General features: G+C 36.7%; 1 protein-coding gene across 1 annotated transcript in view; it reads left to right on the top strand.

Moving 5' to 3' along the window:
• Positions 1 to 19,382, top strand: part of USP9X (ubiquitin specific peptidase 9 X-linked) — a 94,565-nt gene extending 75,183 nt beyond the window's left edge. Inside the window, exons 32-45 of the mRNA XM_072327135.1 lie at positions 57 to 247; positions 685 to 858; positions 1,612 to 1,753; positions 1,925 to 2,675; positions 3,112 to 3,235; positions 4,436 to 4,661; positions 5,678 to 5,807; positions 8,607 to 8,792; positions 10,462 to 10,682; positions 12,460 to 12,548; positions 15,138 to 15,294; positions 15,419 to 15,631; positions 16,096 to 16,191; positions 17,604 to 19,382. Of these exons, the coding sequence (XP_072183236.1) occupies positions 57 to 247; positions 685 to 858; positions 1,612 to 1,753; positions 1,925 to 2,675; positions 3,112 to 3,235; positions 4,436 to 4,661; positions 5,678 to 5,807; positions 8,607 to 8,792; positions 10,462 to 10,682; positions 12,460 to 12,548; positions 15,138 to 15,294; positions 15,419 to 15,631; positions 16,096 to 16,191; positions 17,604 to 17,738 (2,835 nt within the window). The 3' untranslated portion in view covers positions 17,739 to 19,382. The remainder of the gene's footprint in view (positions 1 to 56; positions 248 to 684; positions 859 to 1,611; positions 1,754 to 1,924; positions 2,676 to 3,111; positions 3,236 to 4,435; positions 4,662 to 5,677; positions 5,808 to 8,606; positions 8,793 to 10,461; positions 10,683 to 12,459; positions 12,549 to 15,137; positions 15,295 to 15,418; positions 15,632 to 16,095; positions 16,192 to 17,603) is intronic.
• Positions 19,383 to 20,501: the final 1,119 nt, after the last annotated feature.

Genomic DNA, 20,501 nt, shown 5'->3' with positions numbered 1-20,501 from the left:
GTTATGAGATAACTACATACCAAACCTAGTTGCACAAATTCTCTTCTGCTTTTCAGAGCAATGTTGACCCACGAGATGATGTGTTTGGTTACCCACATCAGTATGAAGACAAACCAGCACTGAGTAAAACAGAAGACAGAAAAGAGTACAATATTGGAGTCCTGAGGCATCTCCAAGTAATTTTTGGTCATTTAGCGGCTTCCAGGCTACAATACTATGTACCAAGAGGGTTTTGGAAACAATTTAGGTAAATAGAAAATTTATTACTGATATCTACTTGCTGAAACACTGAAATGCAACAAAACAAATTGTAGTAGAAGAAATGATATTAAGAACTGTAAATTAGTAAGATTTGTGTAGATTTGTATTTGTTATCCCGCCTTTTCACCCTTCTGTGAAATTCTGTAAATAAGCCAGAATCCACAGAAAGATGGTAATTTGGAATTCCAGCAGTTTTTGAGCTTGACATTTAATCTCTGAACTAAGACTGAAGTTACACACAAAAGGCACTTTTCTACTTATTGATAAGTAAGTGTCAAGAATGGAGTGGCAGCTGAGATACTACATCATGAACCACTAGTTTTACCCAGTAAGAAGGGATTAATAACTTCAATAAATCTTTATTAAGGAATTATTGAGGAACAGGACAAAATGTATTTGACGAGAATGTGCTTTTGTTTTCAGACTCTGGGGTGAACCTGTAAATCTTCGTGAACAACATGATGCTTTAGAATTCTTTAATTCCTTGGTGGATAGTTTAGATGAAGCTTTGAAAGCTTTGGGCCATCCAGCAATGCTAAGTAAAGTTTTAGGAGGATCCTTTGCTGATCAGAAGATTTGTCAAGGATGCCCTCATAGGTAAGTGTTCAAGTCTACTTATAGAAAAAATAAGTTAGTATGGGAAAGATACAGTGAAGATGCTCTGGAGCAGACAACCTCATAAAAGTGAGTGGAGAATAAAGACTGGTATGTCAGTTTCTTTCTGAAGCTCATAAAATTTGCTACCTTGTTTTTCTACAGTATTCATAATATTTTATATATATAATATATATATAATATATATATTATTATATTAATAATATTATTAAAATTAAATATTTCATTATTATTGCTTCTACTATTGAGTTAAATTATGTATTGTAAGCAGTTGGTCCTCCTACTGTTGACATCTTTCCTATCATAGAATCATAGAATGGCTGAGGTCGGAAGGGACCTTAAAGCCCACCCAGCCCAAACCCCTTTCTGTGGGCAGGGTTGCCAGCCACCCGCTCAGGCTGCCCAAGGCTTCACCCAACCTGGCCTTGAACACCTCCAGGGTTGGGTGTTCATTTGTGAGTCATACGGCAAGTGTCTCTACACATTACTATTGCAAATACTCTGTGGAAAGTGATTGTTCTGCCTTACCCTTCAGCCAACAAATAAAAGCCAGAGAAGACTGATAGAAACCAATTTTGTTTTGATAATCTTTCAACTTCAGTTGAGTTTACATGTGAATTAAAATAACTTCTTTAGTTTCATGAGTTAAAATGTGCGACCAGAAAAGAACTCATCAATGTAAGTTGAATATGTTTTACCTTTCTCTTACATATATCTGTTTTTATTCTTTCATAGGTACGAATGTGAGGAATCCTTCACAACTCTGAATGTAGATATAAGAAATCACCAAAACCTTCTTGATTCTTTGGAACAGTATGTCAAGGGAGATTTATTGGAAGGTGCAAATGCATATCATTGTGAAAAATGCAACAAAAAGGTAATGATTATTTATATATAAAATTTGTGTATACTGTATTAATTGTGTACCGAATTCAGTCTTAGTTTGTGTTTAGGAAAATGTTATAATTATGGAATTTGGCTGTTGCTAAGAGTGTACTGAATAGGGACTTCAAAGCTTATAACTGCTCATGTCCTTTTCTTTCCTTAGGTTGATACAGTGAAACGCTTGTTGATTAAGAAGTTGCCTCCAGTTCTTGCCATCCAGTTGAAGCGATTTGATTATGACTGGGAACGGGAATGTGCAATCAAGTTCAATGACTATTTTGAGTTTCCGAGAGAGCTGGACATGGAGCCTTACACAGTAGCAGGTGTAGCTAAATTGGAAGGAGATGATGTAAATCCTGAAAATCAAATAATACAAAACGAACAGTCAGAAAATGAACATTCTGGGAGCACGAAATACAGGCTTGTTGGTGTGCTTGTACATAGTGGCCAGGCCAGTGGCGGACATTATTACTCTTATATTATCCAGAGAAATGGTGGAGACGGTGAGAAAAATCGATGGTATAAATTTGATGATGGAGATGTGACAGAGTGTAAAATGGATGATGATGAAGAAATGAAAAATCAGTGTTTTGGTGGAGAGTACATGGGAGAAGTATTTGATCATATGATGAAGCGTATGTCCTACAGACGCCAGAAGAGGTGGTGGAATGCTTATATTCTTTTTTATGAACGTATGGACACAATAGACAAAGACAGTGAACTAACAAAATACATTTCGGAACTTGCTATCACCACTAAACCACATCAAATTAAAATGCCATCAGCCATTGAACGAAGTGTACGGAAACAGAATGTGCAGTTCATGCATAATCGGATGCAGTACAGCCTGGAATATTTCCAGTTTATAAAGAAGTTGCTTACTTGTAATAGTGTCTACTTAAATCCTCCACCAGGTTAGTATGAGAATGTGGGAATTATTAATTTCTCGTGGGAGAATTTTGCACGTTCTGCTTTGGCTGTTTCTGGACTTCTGCCATTAGACATCTGTTGTTGAGTTGGTCACCAGTGATAACATGCCAGAGTGTTTAGTAACTTCTGTTTAGTTCATTTTAACATAACTTAGTACATATGCCTAATGGGGGTTTCTGCTGAAAATAATTCTTGCAAGTGAGGTGCTGTGTGATTGGTAGGAATGGCCTATAATCTATAAGGGGAGGTTAACATATGCTGATCTAAAAGCTTACATTTTCAAATAAAACAGAAATCTTGATGTTTCCTTTTAAAATTTGAACGTGATGTCAGACAAAATATCAGTTCTGAATCAGTTGAAGTATTGAAACTAAATTACCTTTACTTTGTTTATATGTGAGTATTCTGGTTTTTCTTTAGGACAAGATCATCTGTTGCCAGAAGCAGAAGAAATAACTATGATTAGCATTCAACTTGCTGCTAGATTTCTCTTCACCACAGGATTTCATACAAAGAAAATAGTCCGTGGCCCAGCTAGTGATTGGTATCTTGTCTTTTAACAGCTACTCTTCTGGAAGTTCAATGTCTTTTGAAAGATCCTAGTTTGTGTGCATATGACAATGAAGTGTCAGAGGGCTGTCCCGTCTTGTGCCCCTCCCCCAGATGCGTGGGGGGAAAAAAAAGAGAAAATACTGAGAGGGAACTGAGCCTTAAAATAAGCTGCTGAGTTGAGCAGCTCTAAAAATCATTTTTAAAGAAAGTGTAAATCTGCCCTTTTGTCTGCCTTTGTCATTAGATTCTACATTTTTAGAGCAAAACTAATAAGGTATATATTCTGATGTGAATTCAAAATTTTGTTCATGGTTCAGTTAATTTTAATCAAAACTATTTTCAACCCAGTTATGAAGCTTATATTTGTTTTGTTTCTAAAACTGTTCCTTTCCAATTCTGAAACTGTAGATTCCGTTAGCAGAGTGCTTATATAACTTGCTATGAGGCCTGTAATACAAATCTGTGTGTAGTATAACTAACCACACAGTCTTTTAGTCATCTTTAAACTGTTAGCTTGTTCTGAGGAGAGGAATGTGGGTTACTGTTAGCAAGAACTAGGAATAAAATCTCATGTTTATGAGGAGTTTACCAACAGCTATATAGCATTTCTGTAATACATAGCAAAGATGTGCCTCACTTTTTTTCCTCTAGCAGAAACTTTCAAAACTAAGTTATCCCTCTTTTAAGAGGTGAGATGTTGAAATATTGCTGCTGCAAGGACAGAAGTCCTTGCACGAGTCCTCTCCAAAACAGACATTTTACTGTTCTTTCTAATTATCTGTAAATGAGAACATGAATTCCTAATATGTTATGTATTTAGTTTGTAGTCTTATACATAGCTTATGCGTGTTTTGCTGCTCACCCTCTCCCCCAGTCTGAATACAGAAGAAATAAGAGCTACCTATTTAGGACTGCATTTAGTAGTAGATCGGAGGTCAGGGAATGCAATTCTTTAGTTGTGATTTTACATCCATAACAACAACAGCTTAGTACAGGAGGCTTTTTTTAATTCAAAGTTTTTTGGTTTTGAAGAGTTATCTGTGATTGTAACTAGTCCATCTGACTGTGAACACTTTGTGAGCGAAAATATGTGGGGATCACCTTTATTGTATATTTCCAAGTTCTATAAAAAGAATACAGCTGTCAGTTAATTAGTGTCATGGTCTCTAAGGTGCATCGTCTTCTGTTTCAGGTATGATGCGTTATGCATTCTTCTCCGTCACAGCAAGAATGTACGCTTTTGGTTTGCACACAATGTCCTTTTTAATGTTTCAAACCGTTTCTCTGAGTACCTTTTGGAATGCCCTAGTGCTGAAGTGAGGGGTGCATTTGCGAAACTTATTGTATTTATTGCACATTTTTCGTTGCAAGATGGACCATGTCCTTCACCTTTTGCTTCTCCTGGACCTTCCAGTCAGGTATTTAATTTTCTAATGAAAATCTTTGGAAATGTGTTCTTATTTCTTCATTAATAGCACTTTACTAAATTAATAGCACTATTACTAAAACTAATTCCAGAGTAAGTGTTTATGAAAAAACTGTAAACCCTGTACAAAAGCCTGTTTTGCCCTACTTGGCATTACTTGACCAATTTGAGAGTTGCAGTCAGAAAGGTTCAGTTTCACCTCATTTTTAAATCTCTGTTGAGATTAACTAGTGAGAACTTTGAATTTAGTTAGAAGTACAATACTACAAAATAGAAGTAGGGAATTAGATGATGTGAAAGGAAGTGAACCTTAGTTTTCCATTTAGAATTAAAAAAGACACATAGGAGTTAAAGTACTTTCTCCTGTATTCTGTAACACTGAAATAATCAAAAATCATAACTTTGCATGGGAGCAGAACGCGAATTGCCCAGTTCTACACATCTACAACTACCAAACAGCGCACAATAATAAAGTCAAAATCTTAATGTAATAGTTGTTGTTTTACCTGTCTTAAAATCTAAAAAAGTAAACCTTTGTGGGCTTTTCCTTGGACATATTTTTAAGGTTGTTGATGCCTACAGTGGGGCCTTCATTTGTATTGTTCCTCTTTTTCAGAATGTTTTCATTACCAAATGCAGCAATATATATATACATATACAAGTATATGTATATATGTGTATGTTAATGCTACATAGACTTTTAGCGGTGGTTTTGTTTGTTTTGATTTTGTATGTGTATTTTTTCAAGAGTCTTTTTCAGTCTATAAAGTTCACTGTAGAACTCCATGAGTTTTTCTGAGTATTCAAACCTAGCTGCCATGGGAGAAAAAATTCAGTTGAAGACTTGTGTATGTGTATGATTTCTATGGTGTGTGATATTCAGTGTAGCAAGCATTATTCTCTATGTAATACTAAGATACTGGTGGATTCATGTTTTCTGTCATCATAGAAAGTATAAACTAAATAATTTACATGTTCAACTAGTAATAGTACAACTTTCTTTTATAGGCTTATGATAACTTAAGTTTAAGTGATCACTTACTAAGAGCGGTACTAAATCTTCTGCGAAGGGAAGTATCTGAACATGGGCGTCATTTGCAGCAGTATTTCAATCTGTTTGTGATGTATGCCAACCTAGGTAAGCCTATTACATGCACTATACTGATGCAATGTAATCTTCTTTATTAATGATTTAGTTTTCCAAGTATTTGCACAAGGATCCAGTTTTTTGGATACAGGCAGATTGTTAAGATTAAATCACATGAATGCTCTCTAGAGAATCTTTGCTCCTCCTGTTTGGGCTTTGAGGCTTCTGTCTTTCTGCAGTCTTCAGAAGGATAACACAAGAAGCTTGGAGCTATGAAACTGTCTTTCTTTCTTGTGGGGATGAAAATACAGGAAAATAAATTATTCTTCATGCAGACCTCTTTTGCAGGGAGGTCATGAGATTCAGGAAGTATGTGGGAGTCTTAACTTTTTTGGTCTGAAGAAGTTCAGAAAGATGGAGATTCAGAAAAGGAAGAGATGTTTTTTTCCTTAAAAGTAGAGTAGTACAGCTGGTCATGTTTGTCTGTGTGCTCCAGTTTGTACCCTTTCAGTGTTAATTTCGGTTTAGTTCAAGTAGGAACTTCATAGCTACAAAAAGAAAACACTAGCTCTACTGCACTCTTTCCCTTTAAAGCCTCTTTGGGAGACTGAGGAGATAGCTCTGTGTCTGTTCTTAAGGCATCATCGCTTGCCAGAATGCTTTCAGCAAAGCGTCATATGAGGTAGAAGAATGCACAATTCAGGAAATTCCACTCTAAGTTTATCAAATATTGTCATTCATCCTAGATAAACATAAGCAAGAAAGATCATGTTTTTGCAATATAGGAAGGCTTAAGTGAAATTCTCCCAAGCTTGGAAAAGTGATTCTTTTCCTAAACACTAATGTCCTTAATTTTCTGATGAAGGATTAAATTAGAAATCAAGTGTGATCTCCCATTAAGTTTAACTTCTTTGAATGCAAGTCTTATCTATATTTGCAGATGCTATATTTAAGACTCATCCATCATGCACGTGCTATAATGCAACTGACATGAGGTGATAATCAGTTTTGGAGAAGTAGATGTGAAATACTGGCTATGGCCTCTGCAACATCACCCATTTTTGCTGGGGGTCTTGATTATATCCAGCACTACAAAAATAGTAACAGATACAATTTTAAAAGTATAAAAACAAACAAAGAAAAAAATGGTATAAGTCTAGATTGTGTGTCCTTTGCCCAGACGAAAGTTACTAGCTGGTATTCTAATAACATGATAAAATAATATCCAAAGTAATAATTATAACTGAAAGTAACTTTTGCTGTTAAACTAATGAACCCCATTCACATTAATGTGAACAGCTGTATCATGCTTTCGCATAGCGTTACCCTACCCGCACACTGAAATTCGATGATAAACTGTTTCTCAAGTAGATTAAAGCATTGTGCTTTATACTTGTACACTCAGGAAGAGCAGTTAAGAGGAGTAAAATGCAAATCAAATAAATAAAAGATTGCTTCTGCACTCCCAGATTGATGAAGGTAGTCACAGTTTCTGATGGAGTAAATTTCTCACCAAACTCTGTTTTCACTTTTCCCAGCTTCTCTGTCAGGGGCCATTTCTCTCTCATGTGGCAGCTTATGCAACAAAGCATCTTTCTGTACAGTGTTTTCTACAAAAGATACAGTAGTCTTCCATAGCGATAGTCTATTGGACTCTCCATCGTATTCCAATATAAAATATTCTCTGTAGAGAAGTAGTATGAAGTGAGAAGATCTGTTCCCTTGGGAATTCTACACTTCACAATGTATATTGAGCAGCTCAGCTGCTGCTGGTTATCACCCCATGCAGACTGAGGTTTTGTTGGGTTCCACTATGCCTAAAATGTTAAACGAGTGTATCAAGCCAAACTGAATTGTTTTAGCATTCCCACATAGGAATGACACACATACAGAGTTTTGGATGTTCTTTAAAACTGTCTACCTTCACAAAAGGGATTAAATTTTATATCTATATATAAACATAGATGTAAATTTATACTGTGTATAGGTAATCACTTCAATTTCACCTGTACTGTATGTTATTTTGATAAATCGTACTGTTAGGCAGATATTCCACCATGACTGGACTTAATGTCATTATAGAAAATAAATGGAATTCTTCTGCTTTGACTTATTTTTCTGAATTTTATATGCATTCAGTACATTTGAAACCCCCCCAAAGATAAACATGGAAATATTAAGCAATTTGAGGCAGCCAATTGTGCTTGTACATACTATGGTTAACTGGTGGCATCTGTATGGATGTAGGGTGTACACTCACCAAAAGCTACAGTACATCCTTCCTGCTTCACTCTAAGTACTGCTAATTGCCTGTATTGAGGGATCAACTAATTCATGTCAAAGCAAGAGAGTAACTAAAAGCTGTCTAACATAACTAAAAATGTACTGTAGGAGCGCTCTGATAAGGTGCTCTCTGGATTCCTTCCTCTTATTACAGAGATGGTAGGTAAGATTCAATTGTGTTTTAGAACAAGAAAAAATTTTGCAAATGTGTGAAAAATGGTGACTTTTAACCAAACAGAGAAACAGTATACAAGATCAGAAGGGCTGTATACCAGGTGTAATGGGGGGTATGTGCAATGTACCTTTGAAGTGAAACCAACTGATGTTAAGGTTAGTTGGGTTATTGATTGGCTTTGCAGATTTTTTTCGGTGTTGCTTTTTTGTCTTAAACTGATCTTTGTCGTGCTTACTTGCAACTACTGCATAATATGATGCAGTTGGAAATGTCTTAAATTTGTAACTGATGTATCTGTGACATAATGGAAAAATCACAAAATATACTATTTTGTCAGTATTTTGTCAGGGTATTGTCAGTGCAGAAATAAGAAAAATGTTTTCACTCTGTAGGTGTAGCAGAGAAGACACAACTTCTGAAACTAAATGTCCCTGCAACCTTCATGCTTGTGGCTCTGGATGAGGGTCCAGGCCCTCCAATTAAGTACCAGTATGCTGAACTGGGGAAGCTGTACACTGTTGTGTCACAGCTGATCCGCTGTTGCAATGTGTCATCGCGGATGCAGTCTTCTATCAATGGTAAAGTGAATTTTACATTTTCCTTAGATTAATTTGATGTATCAATAAACGTACTTTGTGTAACCTTTTGTTGCCATGTATAAAATGAATTAGCTGAAAAAATGCTTACCTTCTGTGTTTAGCAGCTCCTTTCATTTGAAGACAGAAATCACTTTTGTACACAAAATTGATTCGATACTGACATACTTCAGATTTTTGGTTTAGATGTCTTTGAGTTTGTACTTCGTAGCTTTATTTAATAAAGATAGAAGAAAACAGGTAGTGAAGTAGTTACTTGTTGATGCAAAATATTACCGATTTTTACAATAGTTCAAACTGATTGCAAAGACTTACATAAAGATTTGTTGGTTCTTAGTAGGAAATAAAATAATAAATGACTTCCATGTTACCAGGACAGAGTAATCTGTGCAAGGAAGAACCCATGCTGGGCTCTGAAGTAGCTAAGTGTTTATTGGAGAAGAGACGTTGCTTTGAATAGCTCTTGAAAGTTCACTTAGTGCACCTTTGCAGTCAGAAAGACAAATAGAATCCAGCACTTTGATTTACAAATGAATCAGCTATAAGTTATAGTAGAATAAATCATTTATATCCTCACTGATTGAAGACAGTGCAGTTACTTTTGAGAAATGGTAACAGAATATTGGGTTAGGTGAATTTTATAGCTTGTCTTATAACCTGTATATGTATGTGTTCTATATTAACTATATTTTAGAAAACCTAATTAGAAATCTCTATCACTGAATGGCTTCTCTAAACTCATTACAGCTCAATGTGTCAGGCAGCAAAGTCAATAGGCTAGAATGTGCTATAGTAAGAATTAATGAACCAAACATTTTACTGTGCTATAATAAGCTGCAGAACCATTTGGCAACTTGGATTTGGTTTTGTTTCCAGTATATTATTTGATGATAACAGCAAGAACATATTCTGCTTTCAAAAATGAATCATATATTCATTGTATTCATAAAAAACTAAAAATGTGTTTTGTGTGAATGTCATTGTGACTATTAATTATTATTACTATTTGCAGAGTTAACTTATTTATTTAGCATAATAAGCTAGGGAACTTCTTCAGACTTTTAATCATCTTCAGAAACTAAAAATACTACACTGCTACATCAAGAAACATCAGGAGCAAATGAACATTCTTTCCTTGTACAAAATTAAACAGTACAAAGGAGCTGTGTTAATTCTGATTTTTTTTTTTCAAACACACTATTCTATCTACACTCTAGAGATTCAGACTGGAGTTTTCTACCAGCTGTTCCCATAGTAGACTTAACGTGTCCTAAAATGCGATAGATTTTGACTGTATTATACAAGCCTGGAAGCAGATTCTGGAATAAGGGGTTTTCATTGAGTAAACTTCCAGCAATTCCTTCTCTTGCGTATGAATCTATCTTCAGCTACTCTGCTTTGGCTGCCACTGTATATAACTTTATTGGAGAGTAGCAGCTTTATCTTGTTCAGCAGGAGTCCAGCTTCACAATCAAAAAGTTATTACATACCGTTGCATGTTTCAAAACTTTTTTTGTTGTGTTTTTTTTTTTTTTGTTGTTTTTTTTTTACTTTCTGTTGTTTATTGATTAGTTACAGGAACTTAGATTTTGTTGTTTACACACTGAAAGTGTTCTGGTACCTTTTCATCTAGAATAACTGCTTGTTGCAGGTAATCCTCCACTTGCCAACCCCTATGGTGATCCTAATTTATCTCAACCTATAATGGCACTTCAGCAGAACGTAGCAGACATTTTGTTTGTGAGAACCAGTTATGTGAAGAAAATTATTGAAGACTGCAGCAATTCTGAAGAGACCATCAAATTGCTTCGTTTCTGCTGTTGGGAGAATCCTCAGTTCTCTTCCACCGTCCTAAGTGAACTTCTCTGGCAGGTAACAACAAATGTTAGGATAAGGATGAGCTTATGAGTGTGTATGATGCCAGATTCTGTATTTATGTATAGGACTGTTGTCTTACTGAATACTGAATAGGTGCTTGATAAGGAGATGTTCCTTATCTTCTTACTCTTGGGGGTATACACAGTAGCGTAGTATTATGAGGAGTCCTTTTATAAATTTAGGAAAGCAATAAATATTTTTAAGTTGGGAGCACAAGGTCAAGGATGAACCTCGGAGCTCTGCATTTTCCCCTTGAGGGTCTATATTAGGACTGATGGTACTTAGTATTGCCATTGGTGACATGGGCAGAATGGGACTGAGTGCACACTCAGCAAATGTGTGATGGCAAACTGAATGATGCACATTGACACTCCATTAGGAATGGATGCCATCCAGAAGAACCTAGACAGATTTGAGAAATGTGCCCTCAGGAACCTAATATGGTTCAATAAGGCCAAGTGCAATATGCTGCACCTGCATCAGGGCAATCTCAGATATAAGTAGACTAGAGGATGAGTGGACTGAGAGCAGCTCTGTGGGAGAAAGGCTTGGGAGTACTTGTGGATGAGAAACTCAGCATGAACCAGCAGTTTGTGCTTGCAGCCCAGGTGACGAAACATGTCCTGGGTTCAGTCAAAAGAGAAGTGGCCAGCAGGGTGAATGGCATGGACCCATTGGGATTGGGTCCAGAGGAGGGCCACAGAGATTATCATAGAATTACCCAGGTTGGAAAAGACCTCGAAGATCATAAAGTCCAACCACAGCCTAACCATAATACCCTAACTCTAACAAACCTCTGCTAAATCATATCCCTGAGCACACATCCAAACGGCTCTTAAACACATCCAGGGACGGCGACTCAACCACCTCCCTGGGGAGCCTATTCCAGTGCTTAACTACTCTTTCTGTAAAGAAGCATTTCCTAACATCCAACCTAAACTTACCTTGGCGTAACTTGAGGCCATAATCAAAGTATTGGATCATCTCTCTTGTGAAGGCAGGCTACTCTTGTGAAGGCAGGCTAAGGGAGTTGTGGTTATTCCACCTTAAGAAGAGAAGGCTGTGGGAAGACCTTAGGGCAATCTCCCAGTAGCTAAAGGGGGCCACAAGAACAGTGGGAAGGAATTGCTTATCTATGAGTGTAGTGATAGACAAAATCTATTAGTTTTAAGCAAAAAGAGGGAAGATTTACATTAGATATGAATAGGAAATAGCTGTGAGGCTGAGGCACTAGAACAAGCTGCCCAGAGTAGGTGTGAATGACATATAACAGCTTATTTCATTAGAATCAAACTTGAGGATATTTTCTAAAATCTCCCTTTTATTTATTTTGACTCTGTATATAAGGTCCTTTTTTATATGTCTGCAAAACATACGTTTTACTGATGTTGTACTTAGCCACATATTTTGCATTTTAGCATACCGTTGAGCATGCTGACTAGAATTAACAGTATCAGTGGAAAATATTATTTTGTAACTTTACTTTCCTAAAGGTACTTTTCGGGATAACTTCTCTGCATATCATGCCTGGCACTTCAGTTGTGTTAGAATCTCATGATGAAACGCTTCTCCTTTGCAAAACCTACTATGTATTTAGAAAAAAAATCTGATGCTACCAGAATTTGAAGTAATAATAGTATGCAATGCATCTTGAAATATGCCCTATGTTACAGTACAGTTCACTTCAAAGTAATTGTACTCTTGCACTATGTAATCTACGTACTTTGAAGAATGCTTTCTTGTTTTCTCTGCATTTTTTTTACTTTTTAAGGTTGCATATTCATACACATATGAGCTTCGACCCTACTTGGATCTGCTTCTGCAAATCCTATTAATTGAGGATTCTTGGCAAACTCACAGGTTTGTAGTTACCCATCTTATTACAATTTGTTACCACTGTGTTTGGTACAGCCTGTTCTCCCAGTGATTCTGCTGCTAATCCTTTCAGGAGGTTAGTTTTAGAACAAAATGTATGGAATAAAGCATTTTTTTTTCCCTTTCATCACACATTTCAAGACAACTTGAATCTATGTTTTTTTTAACCTCTGTCTTCCTTACTACTGAGAAATTTGCTACTCAGTCCTATAAATTCAAGATTTTTCATATGCAGGAGAATTTTACTAATGTGCCAGTTAGGCTAAACATACTGGCATTTACTGTTTGTTGCTTAGACTGATTCCTGCAAGCATCTCATTTTGAGAGGGTCCAGTGATATCCTGGCCCCACTAAAACACTCGGCAGTCATAGGAGTGATGTGTGAACCTGGGAAAAAAGCAGATTTTGTAGTTGTGAATATTTTGTATGATGTCATTTCAATAGAATTTAGTCTTTTAAAATAATAAATATTCAACCAGTTTCAAACCAAGTTTTCACATCTAGGGAATGAGGCTTATGAAAGGTGAGATGAGGAAAATGTACTTATTGCAAATAGTGGCTGTCTGAGAGAATACATAGAGGTTAATTCCTCAGAAGTTTTACACGGTAATTGGTGAGGTAGCACAAAATAAATGTAATCAGCATTCTACTCATCCGTTCCAAAATATCACTATTATGTAATTGATGAATACTGACAATAGTAGATTCACTAAATAATTTGCTACCATGTCCCATTTGTATTTTAAATATTTTGAGTAAGTGCATGCTTTTATATTAAAACTGCCGCAGTGAAGTTGTTGGAGTGAACTCATAAATACTTCAATGTAGACATAAACTACACTCAGGATTTCAACAGTTGCCTAGCCTTACTCTAGAAGATATTCAGAGGGAAGGTGGTAATCTGTCTTACCACACTCCAAAACCTGAAGGCTAGAGTGAATGGGCTTCTTCATTTTCTTTAGAGGAATTACCCCTAAAGTAAGGGATTAGAGTACCTATCATATGTGGGCTTTTCATGTTTGCATATATATGTAATGCTAATATAAAGCAGTTTGTTTAGATGTACTTACTTCTAAGTAGATGTCCTGTCTGAAATCCACTGAACACTGGAGGATGGGCATATTTTAGGAATTGTGAAGTAAAATAAGTCATACTATGGTGAAAATGCAGGTGACAAGAAAGCTTGTTTGGAATAGTACAATGTTAAAAATAATGAAGATAGGAAGGAGGTTAAATGTGGTATGACTTTCGCTATATTCGAAGATATACATTGCTTTGTATGCAAGACTGCAGTCTCAAGAATAACAGCATTCATTGGAATCATGCTAGGCTTCAGCAGAGGAATATGAAGCATCCAACTGTGGTCATTTTCTGATTTGTTGCTGCCATCAAAAAAATAAATAGTGTAACTGTCCATAGTAAATAATAATCTCATATAACTTGCAGAAAATTATAATCTTTAACAGTGTGCATCCTTCAGTGCTTCGTGTATTCTCTTACTGGGATGGCTGCTGCCATTCTTTGGCATCATGATTTGATATGTTAACACCCCAGTTTGGGTATAATAGTTTCACTGCATCCCATTACATTAAATCAACTGAAGTTCATTTTACATTCTTGATGAGTCATAGAACTTAATAGAGAAGAATCATCTAGGTTGGAAAAGACCTTTAAGATCTCTTGTCACCTCAGAAAAGAAGCCCACACTCCATTGCTTTTCAGCCGCACCACAGCAAGAGGAGTCTTCCCTCAGCTTCCTCCTGCAGTCGCAGCTCCCCCAGCCTCCCTACATAACACTTTTTTTCTAGTCCCATCATTGGCTCTGTTGCTCATCACTACACGTGCTAGAGCAATGCAACGCACTTTGTGGAGTGAGGCCTAGGTTATCAGCTGCCTGGAGACTATTTGCTGATTATTGTCAGAGATTAACAGGAAAGAGATCAATAGTTTTTCCTTAAGTGAATGTAGCTCTTAGAGATTTTGACAGTCTAGGTTTTGTGTTCTCCTCCAGTGGTTTTTCAAAACCAAAACTAAGTGAATTGGGAAATAGTGCAAGAACTGAGAGTGTCCTTTTTTTGTTTGAAATTCCTTTATCCGCTGCCTAAAGAGTAGAAGGCAGAGAATGCGTTTGGTTTCAGCGAATGTCTAAGTCTCTTATACACATGGCATGTACCATTCATTTCTCTTCAGAGGGACTGCGTCTAAAAGTCTTTATGTTGAAGGTCTGTAACTGTAACACGGTCCTTCTGTCAAGAATTCAACTGTTCCAACTCTGTCAGAATATAATGAGTTAAAAATAGTTTTGTAAATGTAATTTATATTTTAAAAAAACAAAACAGACACAACAATACAAAAGAAAAAGTCACTGCTATGGTTGGTTTTGTTTTGTTCAAGGGGCTGAAACTTTTGACTGGCTTAAACATTACCAATACTTGCTGAAACTGTTCATTCTGTGTGCAGCCTGTCAAGTTAGTCTTCTAATATCAAAAGTTAGAATATTCAAAATGTAATTTTCCCCTTTTGTAATTACACTGTAAGTGAAGACTGATTTCTAACACTGAAATATTTTTGTAGGATTCACAATGCACTTAAGGGGATCCCAGATGACAGGGATGGACTATTTGACACCATTCAGCGCTCCAAGAACCATTATCAGAAAAGAGCTTACCAGTGTATAAAATGCATGGTGGCCCTCTTCAGCAACTGCCCTGTAGCCTACCAGATCCTTCAGGTGATAAATCTTGACTCTTGCTTCTGCTTTTTTCCTGTTGGTGCCTGCTCTCTTGAAAGAAAAAAGTATTCCTCTCTTGAAGAACAGAGAAAATAATTTCTAAATGCTAACTTTGTATCTGCAGAGTAATGGAGATTTGAAGAGAAAATGGACCTGGGCAGTAGAATGGCTTGGAGATGAGCTTGAGCGTAGACCATACACTGGCAATCCCCAATACACCTATAATAATTGGTCTCCACCAATACAGAGCAATGAAACATCAAATGGCTACTTCCTAGAGAGATCACACAGTGCTAGGATGACTCTTGCAAAAGCTTGTGAACTCTGCCCAGAGGAGGTAAAAAGTTATTTCTACATGGGTGAAAAGCTTGGAGTAAATGTATCTATAAAAAAGTGATTGATAAGGAGTTATACTTTTGTTAGTTACGTACTCATGTTTTTATCCATTTCTATTACTGGTTTTGTAGATGTTTGTCAGTTAAAGAATTAGTCTGGAATTGAAATTAACTGTTTGAAGTAGATCATGTATGATTAAAAAGTCTATTTTTCCAATACTGTGTTGATGGTGGGGATTTTTAATACAAATATATAATAACCCTAATACAAATTATTATTAGATATACGTATTATATCATTTTTGCATTTTTTTTATCCAGTGCAAGCTACAGGTGACACTGGGAGTGGGAGAATGTTTTTTATTAGAGCATGCCTGAAAGTATCGCTTGCACAAAGTGTTGGTTCTGAATGGGATTATTCTTAATATGTTTTACTTGAGTAAATTAATGCTTTTTGAAACTTCAGGAACCAGATGATCCTGATGCTCCAGATGAACACGAATCTTCTCCACCTGAAGATGCACCACTGTATCCTCATTCACCTGGTTCCCAGTATCAACAGGTAAAAGCTTAAGAATTACTCAGAGCCCTGTGTTAGCTTTTAACATTAGCACTCATGGTAACTCTCAGTACAGGCGTATAGCCAGCAGCATGTTACTGTCAAATATCACTAATGGAGAAATAAAGATTCAGATCCGTTTTGCCAGGAACAGTGTCCCCATTGCTTTCATGAGAGAATTTTAGTGTTACCTGATCAGAGATTAGTCATCATAGAAACAGCAGGGGGACAGATGTCGTCATCACAGACTTGTGCATATGAAATTAGATTCTGGGTTATTTGTTTGTCTTGATGTTTTGTGAGTTGCTTTCTCACTTTTTAAATTTAAAATCAAGCCCAGGGTTAGAGTTGATTGCAAGGCTTTCATCAAAGTGGGTACCTTTGCTGCGTGTAACTTGTGCTATGAACACTGATCTCCCAATTTTACATACAAAGCATAAATCTGTTTCAGGCTAAATGGCTGCTTAGTTAAACTTTCAGTAGAGAGACAGATCTGAAAGAAATCATTACCAGATATTTTAACTGACTAAATTAGCAGGTCCCCTATTTAGTTTCTATATTTTTCTTGTTCCAATTAATTTTATTTACTCTGAATCTGCTAATTTAATTTCCTCTCCTGCCCAAACCCATTCTCCCTCCATCTTGCTTTCCTTACTTGGTGTTCTCAGCAGAGCAGTTGGTAAGTTGTGCAGATTTTCCCACTCTCTTCTGAGCTCCTGAGTTCAGACACATACTGTAACCCCACCATTACCCGTGTGATGTGTTCACTTCCTTGCAGTAGGTGGCATTTTCACTAACGCACACAGTTCCTAATTCATGTTTAATTTATCCACAGTTGGTTAAGCTCTGCAAAACAATAGGCAGATGAGGTATTTTTGTTTGCCAGGTGTGTGTATAGCTTTTTAAACTGGGACAGAGCATCTGGAGAAAATGAGGGGTCAAGATTTCATTCAGTTCTGTAACATTAAAGGTTACCCGTACATCAGTGTATGTTACATATGTGCAGGTCTGCTTTTTCCATTGTCATAGGGAAAATATGCACACTGATTGAATCTGTTTATAAAATCTGTGCACAGTTCAGTATCCAGAGCACACAGGCAGCCTTTTTTTCTTGCTTTTGCTTTGCATGTAATGTTCTTTAGTCGAAAGCTAAAAATGACTGTTGGATTCATCATTGTATCTTTACAAGTTGAAAACATAATTACACTGTGTTAGTTAAGAAGGTAAGTGAAGGATGTGATTCAGAGGAATGATGATGCTGTCGTGTACGTTCCTGCAAATAGCATCACACCAGATGTTGGATGTGCTCAGTGATGCTTTTCAGTAGTTTGAAGCTAGAGGTGAAAGCCCGGTAACTGGTTAGGAAACAGTCCAAGGATTTAATGTCCTTTTAAAATGTTTATGCTTTGTTCCAGAATAACCATGTGCATGGACAGCCATATACAGGCCCGGCAGCACATCATATGAACAACCCTCAGCGAACTGGCCAACGAGCACAAGAAAATTATGAAGGCAGTGAAGAAGTTTCCCCGCCTCAGACAAAAGATTAGTGAAATGCACATAATCAATTAACTTGCTCCATCAAGACTGTGCACCCAGGCCTTACAGTCCAACCTTTCTCTGTGTCTGGCTAATATTTAAAACTAGAAAAACTATTCCTAATCAACATGGAGTGGAGAGTCTATTCACTGTCTTATCTGCAGAAAATTGCTGTCAATATATAACCCGCCTGCAGTGGAAAGTGTATAGTGTTTTGTAATAAATGGCCTGATGCTAATGTGTAAATGGCAAAGGTGTATATAGTATATTAATGTTTGACTGTTAATTCTTAAGCAAGAAACATTTTTTTTGTCTTGATGAGACTCACAGATCTACAAAAACAAAAAATAATTTCTTGATATATCTGCTGCGCTCTGCGACCAGTGTTGCCTGCCTCACGGCAGTTGGATCAACTCCTTTATGAAAAAGCCTATCCATGTCAACCACGAGAATAGTTTCATGTTAATTCTTTGCCACTGGAGTCGATTTTACTATGAGCAACGTAATGGCTGGTAACCTTTTAATTATTTGGTTGATGTGGAAAATTGGTGATGTAACATTGTTTCTAGATCTTTTTTCATTGCCTTTTTCATTCTGGTATTAGGTTAATCACTTTGAAGCTATAGTTATGCTGTAACATTTAGCATGGCTTCACACCAAGTTAGTGTAGCCAACGAGGGGGGAAAAAAGTGACAGCGGTTGTCCCAATGTGACAACTGTATTGCTCAGAACTTTTTCTTCTTACACCTAGACTATAAAACGGGGAGGGAAAATGTGACAAACAAACAAGTGGTTTTCAGTTTCACATATGTTCCTCACATCTGATGTTTGACAGTTCTGTCTCTGGGTGGGATAAAGAACACTTAGTTTTCAGTAATAGGAATTTAAAAAGATTTAAAACAAATATGCAAAAATTTGCTATGCCAGGATGCCTGGAGCATAATAGACTGTATTTGGTGTGCTTGTTTTGTTTCTTTGGTAGAGCTTATTAGATAAACTTCTAACACTTTCCTTCTACTGCATCCCAGTGAAGTGGAAGTCTACAAAATCACACAGTACTTGTGAGTGCCACTGCACCAAGTTAACTTGCTGGTTTTCTGCTCGTTCACAGTTCTACTTGAAAGCGAGAATTGTCTTAGCTCTTTATCCATATGCAGGAGATCTTAACGTTAGAAGCAGGGTTTAATGAGAAGAGAAACTACTGGTTAGTCAAATACAATTCTGAGGTATCTCTATTCCAGAATAAACATTTGTTTAAAGACTTTGAGAAACGCATCAGTAAATACTGTATTTAAATGAAAATTGGTAACTTGAATGTGTGTAATTTTTTGGAACCTGTCTAAAAACCAAATACCCCTGCAAAACAGATACAGCCCACCCTATACTATTTAAATATTTTGCTGTTTTATTTTATAGAAATTATTTTGCTGAATTCACAAATAGAATTTGATTTAAGAAGAACGTTTTGTCCTGTGGTGTGTGTTGGTTATTTTGGCTTTTTTTTGGTTTGGTTTTGTTACTCTTTTATTTTTTCTTTTGAATGGTCTACACAGAAAGGCGGATGCTGTGCAGTGGCGCTGTGCTGAGTTCTGGAACAACAGTCACTGTGAGACTTCCGTGCACACACACACACACACACACACACACACACACACACGCAAAAGAAAGAAAGGAAAAGAATTGGCCCATCAGAATAAAATAACCAGGACAATTACACTGTAAAAGTTTCCTAATGTGATTTCTCTTGTACTTTTTGTATGTTTTTATATATACGTATATATTTAATGAGCACAAGCTTGACGGTGTTTTTTTTACAAATGAGTTGACAGAAACGAAGCTGCTTTATCTAATTAAAGGTCTGTAGTTTTGAAATGAACCAAGGAAAATTCAGTCGCAGGCGCATTCTTAGGCATTTTTAGGGACACAGAAGATTTTAGAGTATGCTTATGTAGCAGCGATCACTTTTATGCTTCCATGTTTTCTCAGTGCTCGAGTTAATTCCGATTTTTTTCCACAGTTTTTTAGTAATGCCATTTTACCTGGACTTAGTAAATTTGGGTAAAGTTTCTTCCCATTTCTGTTTGGGAACGCTTCTTGAAAGGTTTAACTCAAAAATTGCTGGCCTGAGTACTCGTGTTGAAATAGTTCCTATTTATTTGGACCAGTAATTGTTAAACGAGCGATCTCAGAGATGATTATTATTACGTATTTTTTACTACGTAGCTAAAATGTATAATATTCTAGTTCAGCCTTGCCAAATGCGTTCACTTTTAATAGTGCAATGATTGTAGAGACGTGTAAAACCTGTGACATTTTAAGGCTGTGACTTTTTCAGTCATCTGCGACCCCTGCCCCTGAATGGAAGGTGACCGCAGCAGCAGCCATTTTTCAGGTGGTAAACTGAGGACTTGCTGCGTCTTTGTGACTTGGAAGAAAGATAGCCAAGTTGTCTGTTGCAGCCACTGCTTTTAAACAGCTACACTAAAAGGTGCAATGCTTTTTGTTTTTATTATTTCTTTCCCCCCCTCGCTCTGGGCAAAGCAGTTTTAAATTGTGTTTAACTAATATTGTACAAGCAAAAAGTGTCACATGCATGTGACTGTCGCAGCATTTTGGCAGTGGTCATTTTCTGGCAACACACGGTACCTCATTGTCGATGGCACACTTTAAAGCAGTAGTCCTCAAAGTGCCTACAGATTGAATTCCCCCGGCACCAATTGCAGTTTCCTGTTTGTTTAGGACAGCTGATAGGGAATCTTTGGTCTTCCGCAAAT

Source organism: Excalfactoria chinensis, chromosome 1 (assembly GCF_039878825.1).
Source record: "Excalfactoria chinensis isolate bCotChi1 chromosome 1, bCotChi1.hap2, whole genome shotgun sequence".
Lineage (NCBI taxonomy): Eukaryota > Metazoa > Chordata > Aves > Galliformes > Phasianidae > Excalfactoria > Excalfactoria chinensis.
Note: the sequence above shows the minus strand (reverse complement) of the source record. Positions and strands in the feature narration are given on the sequence as shown.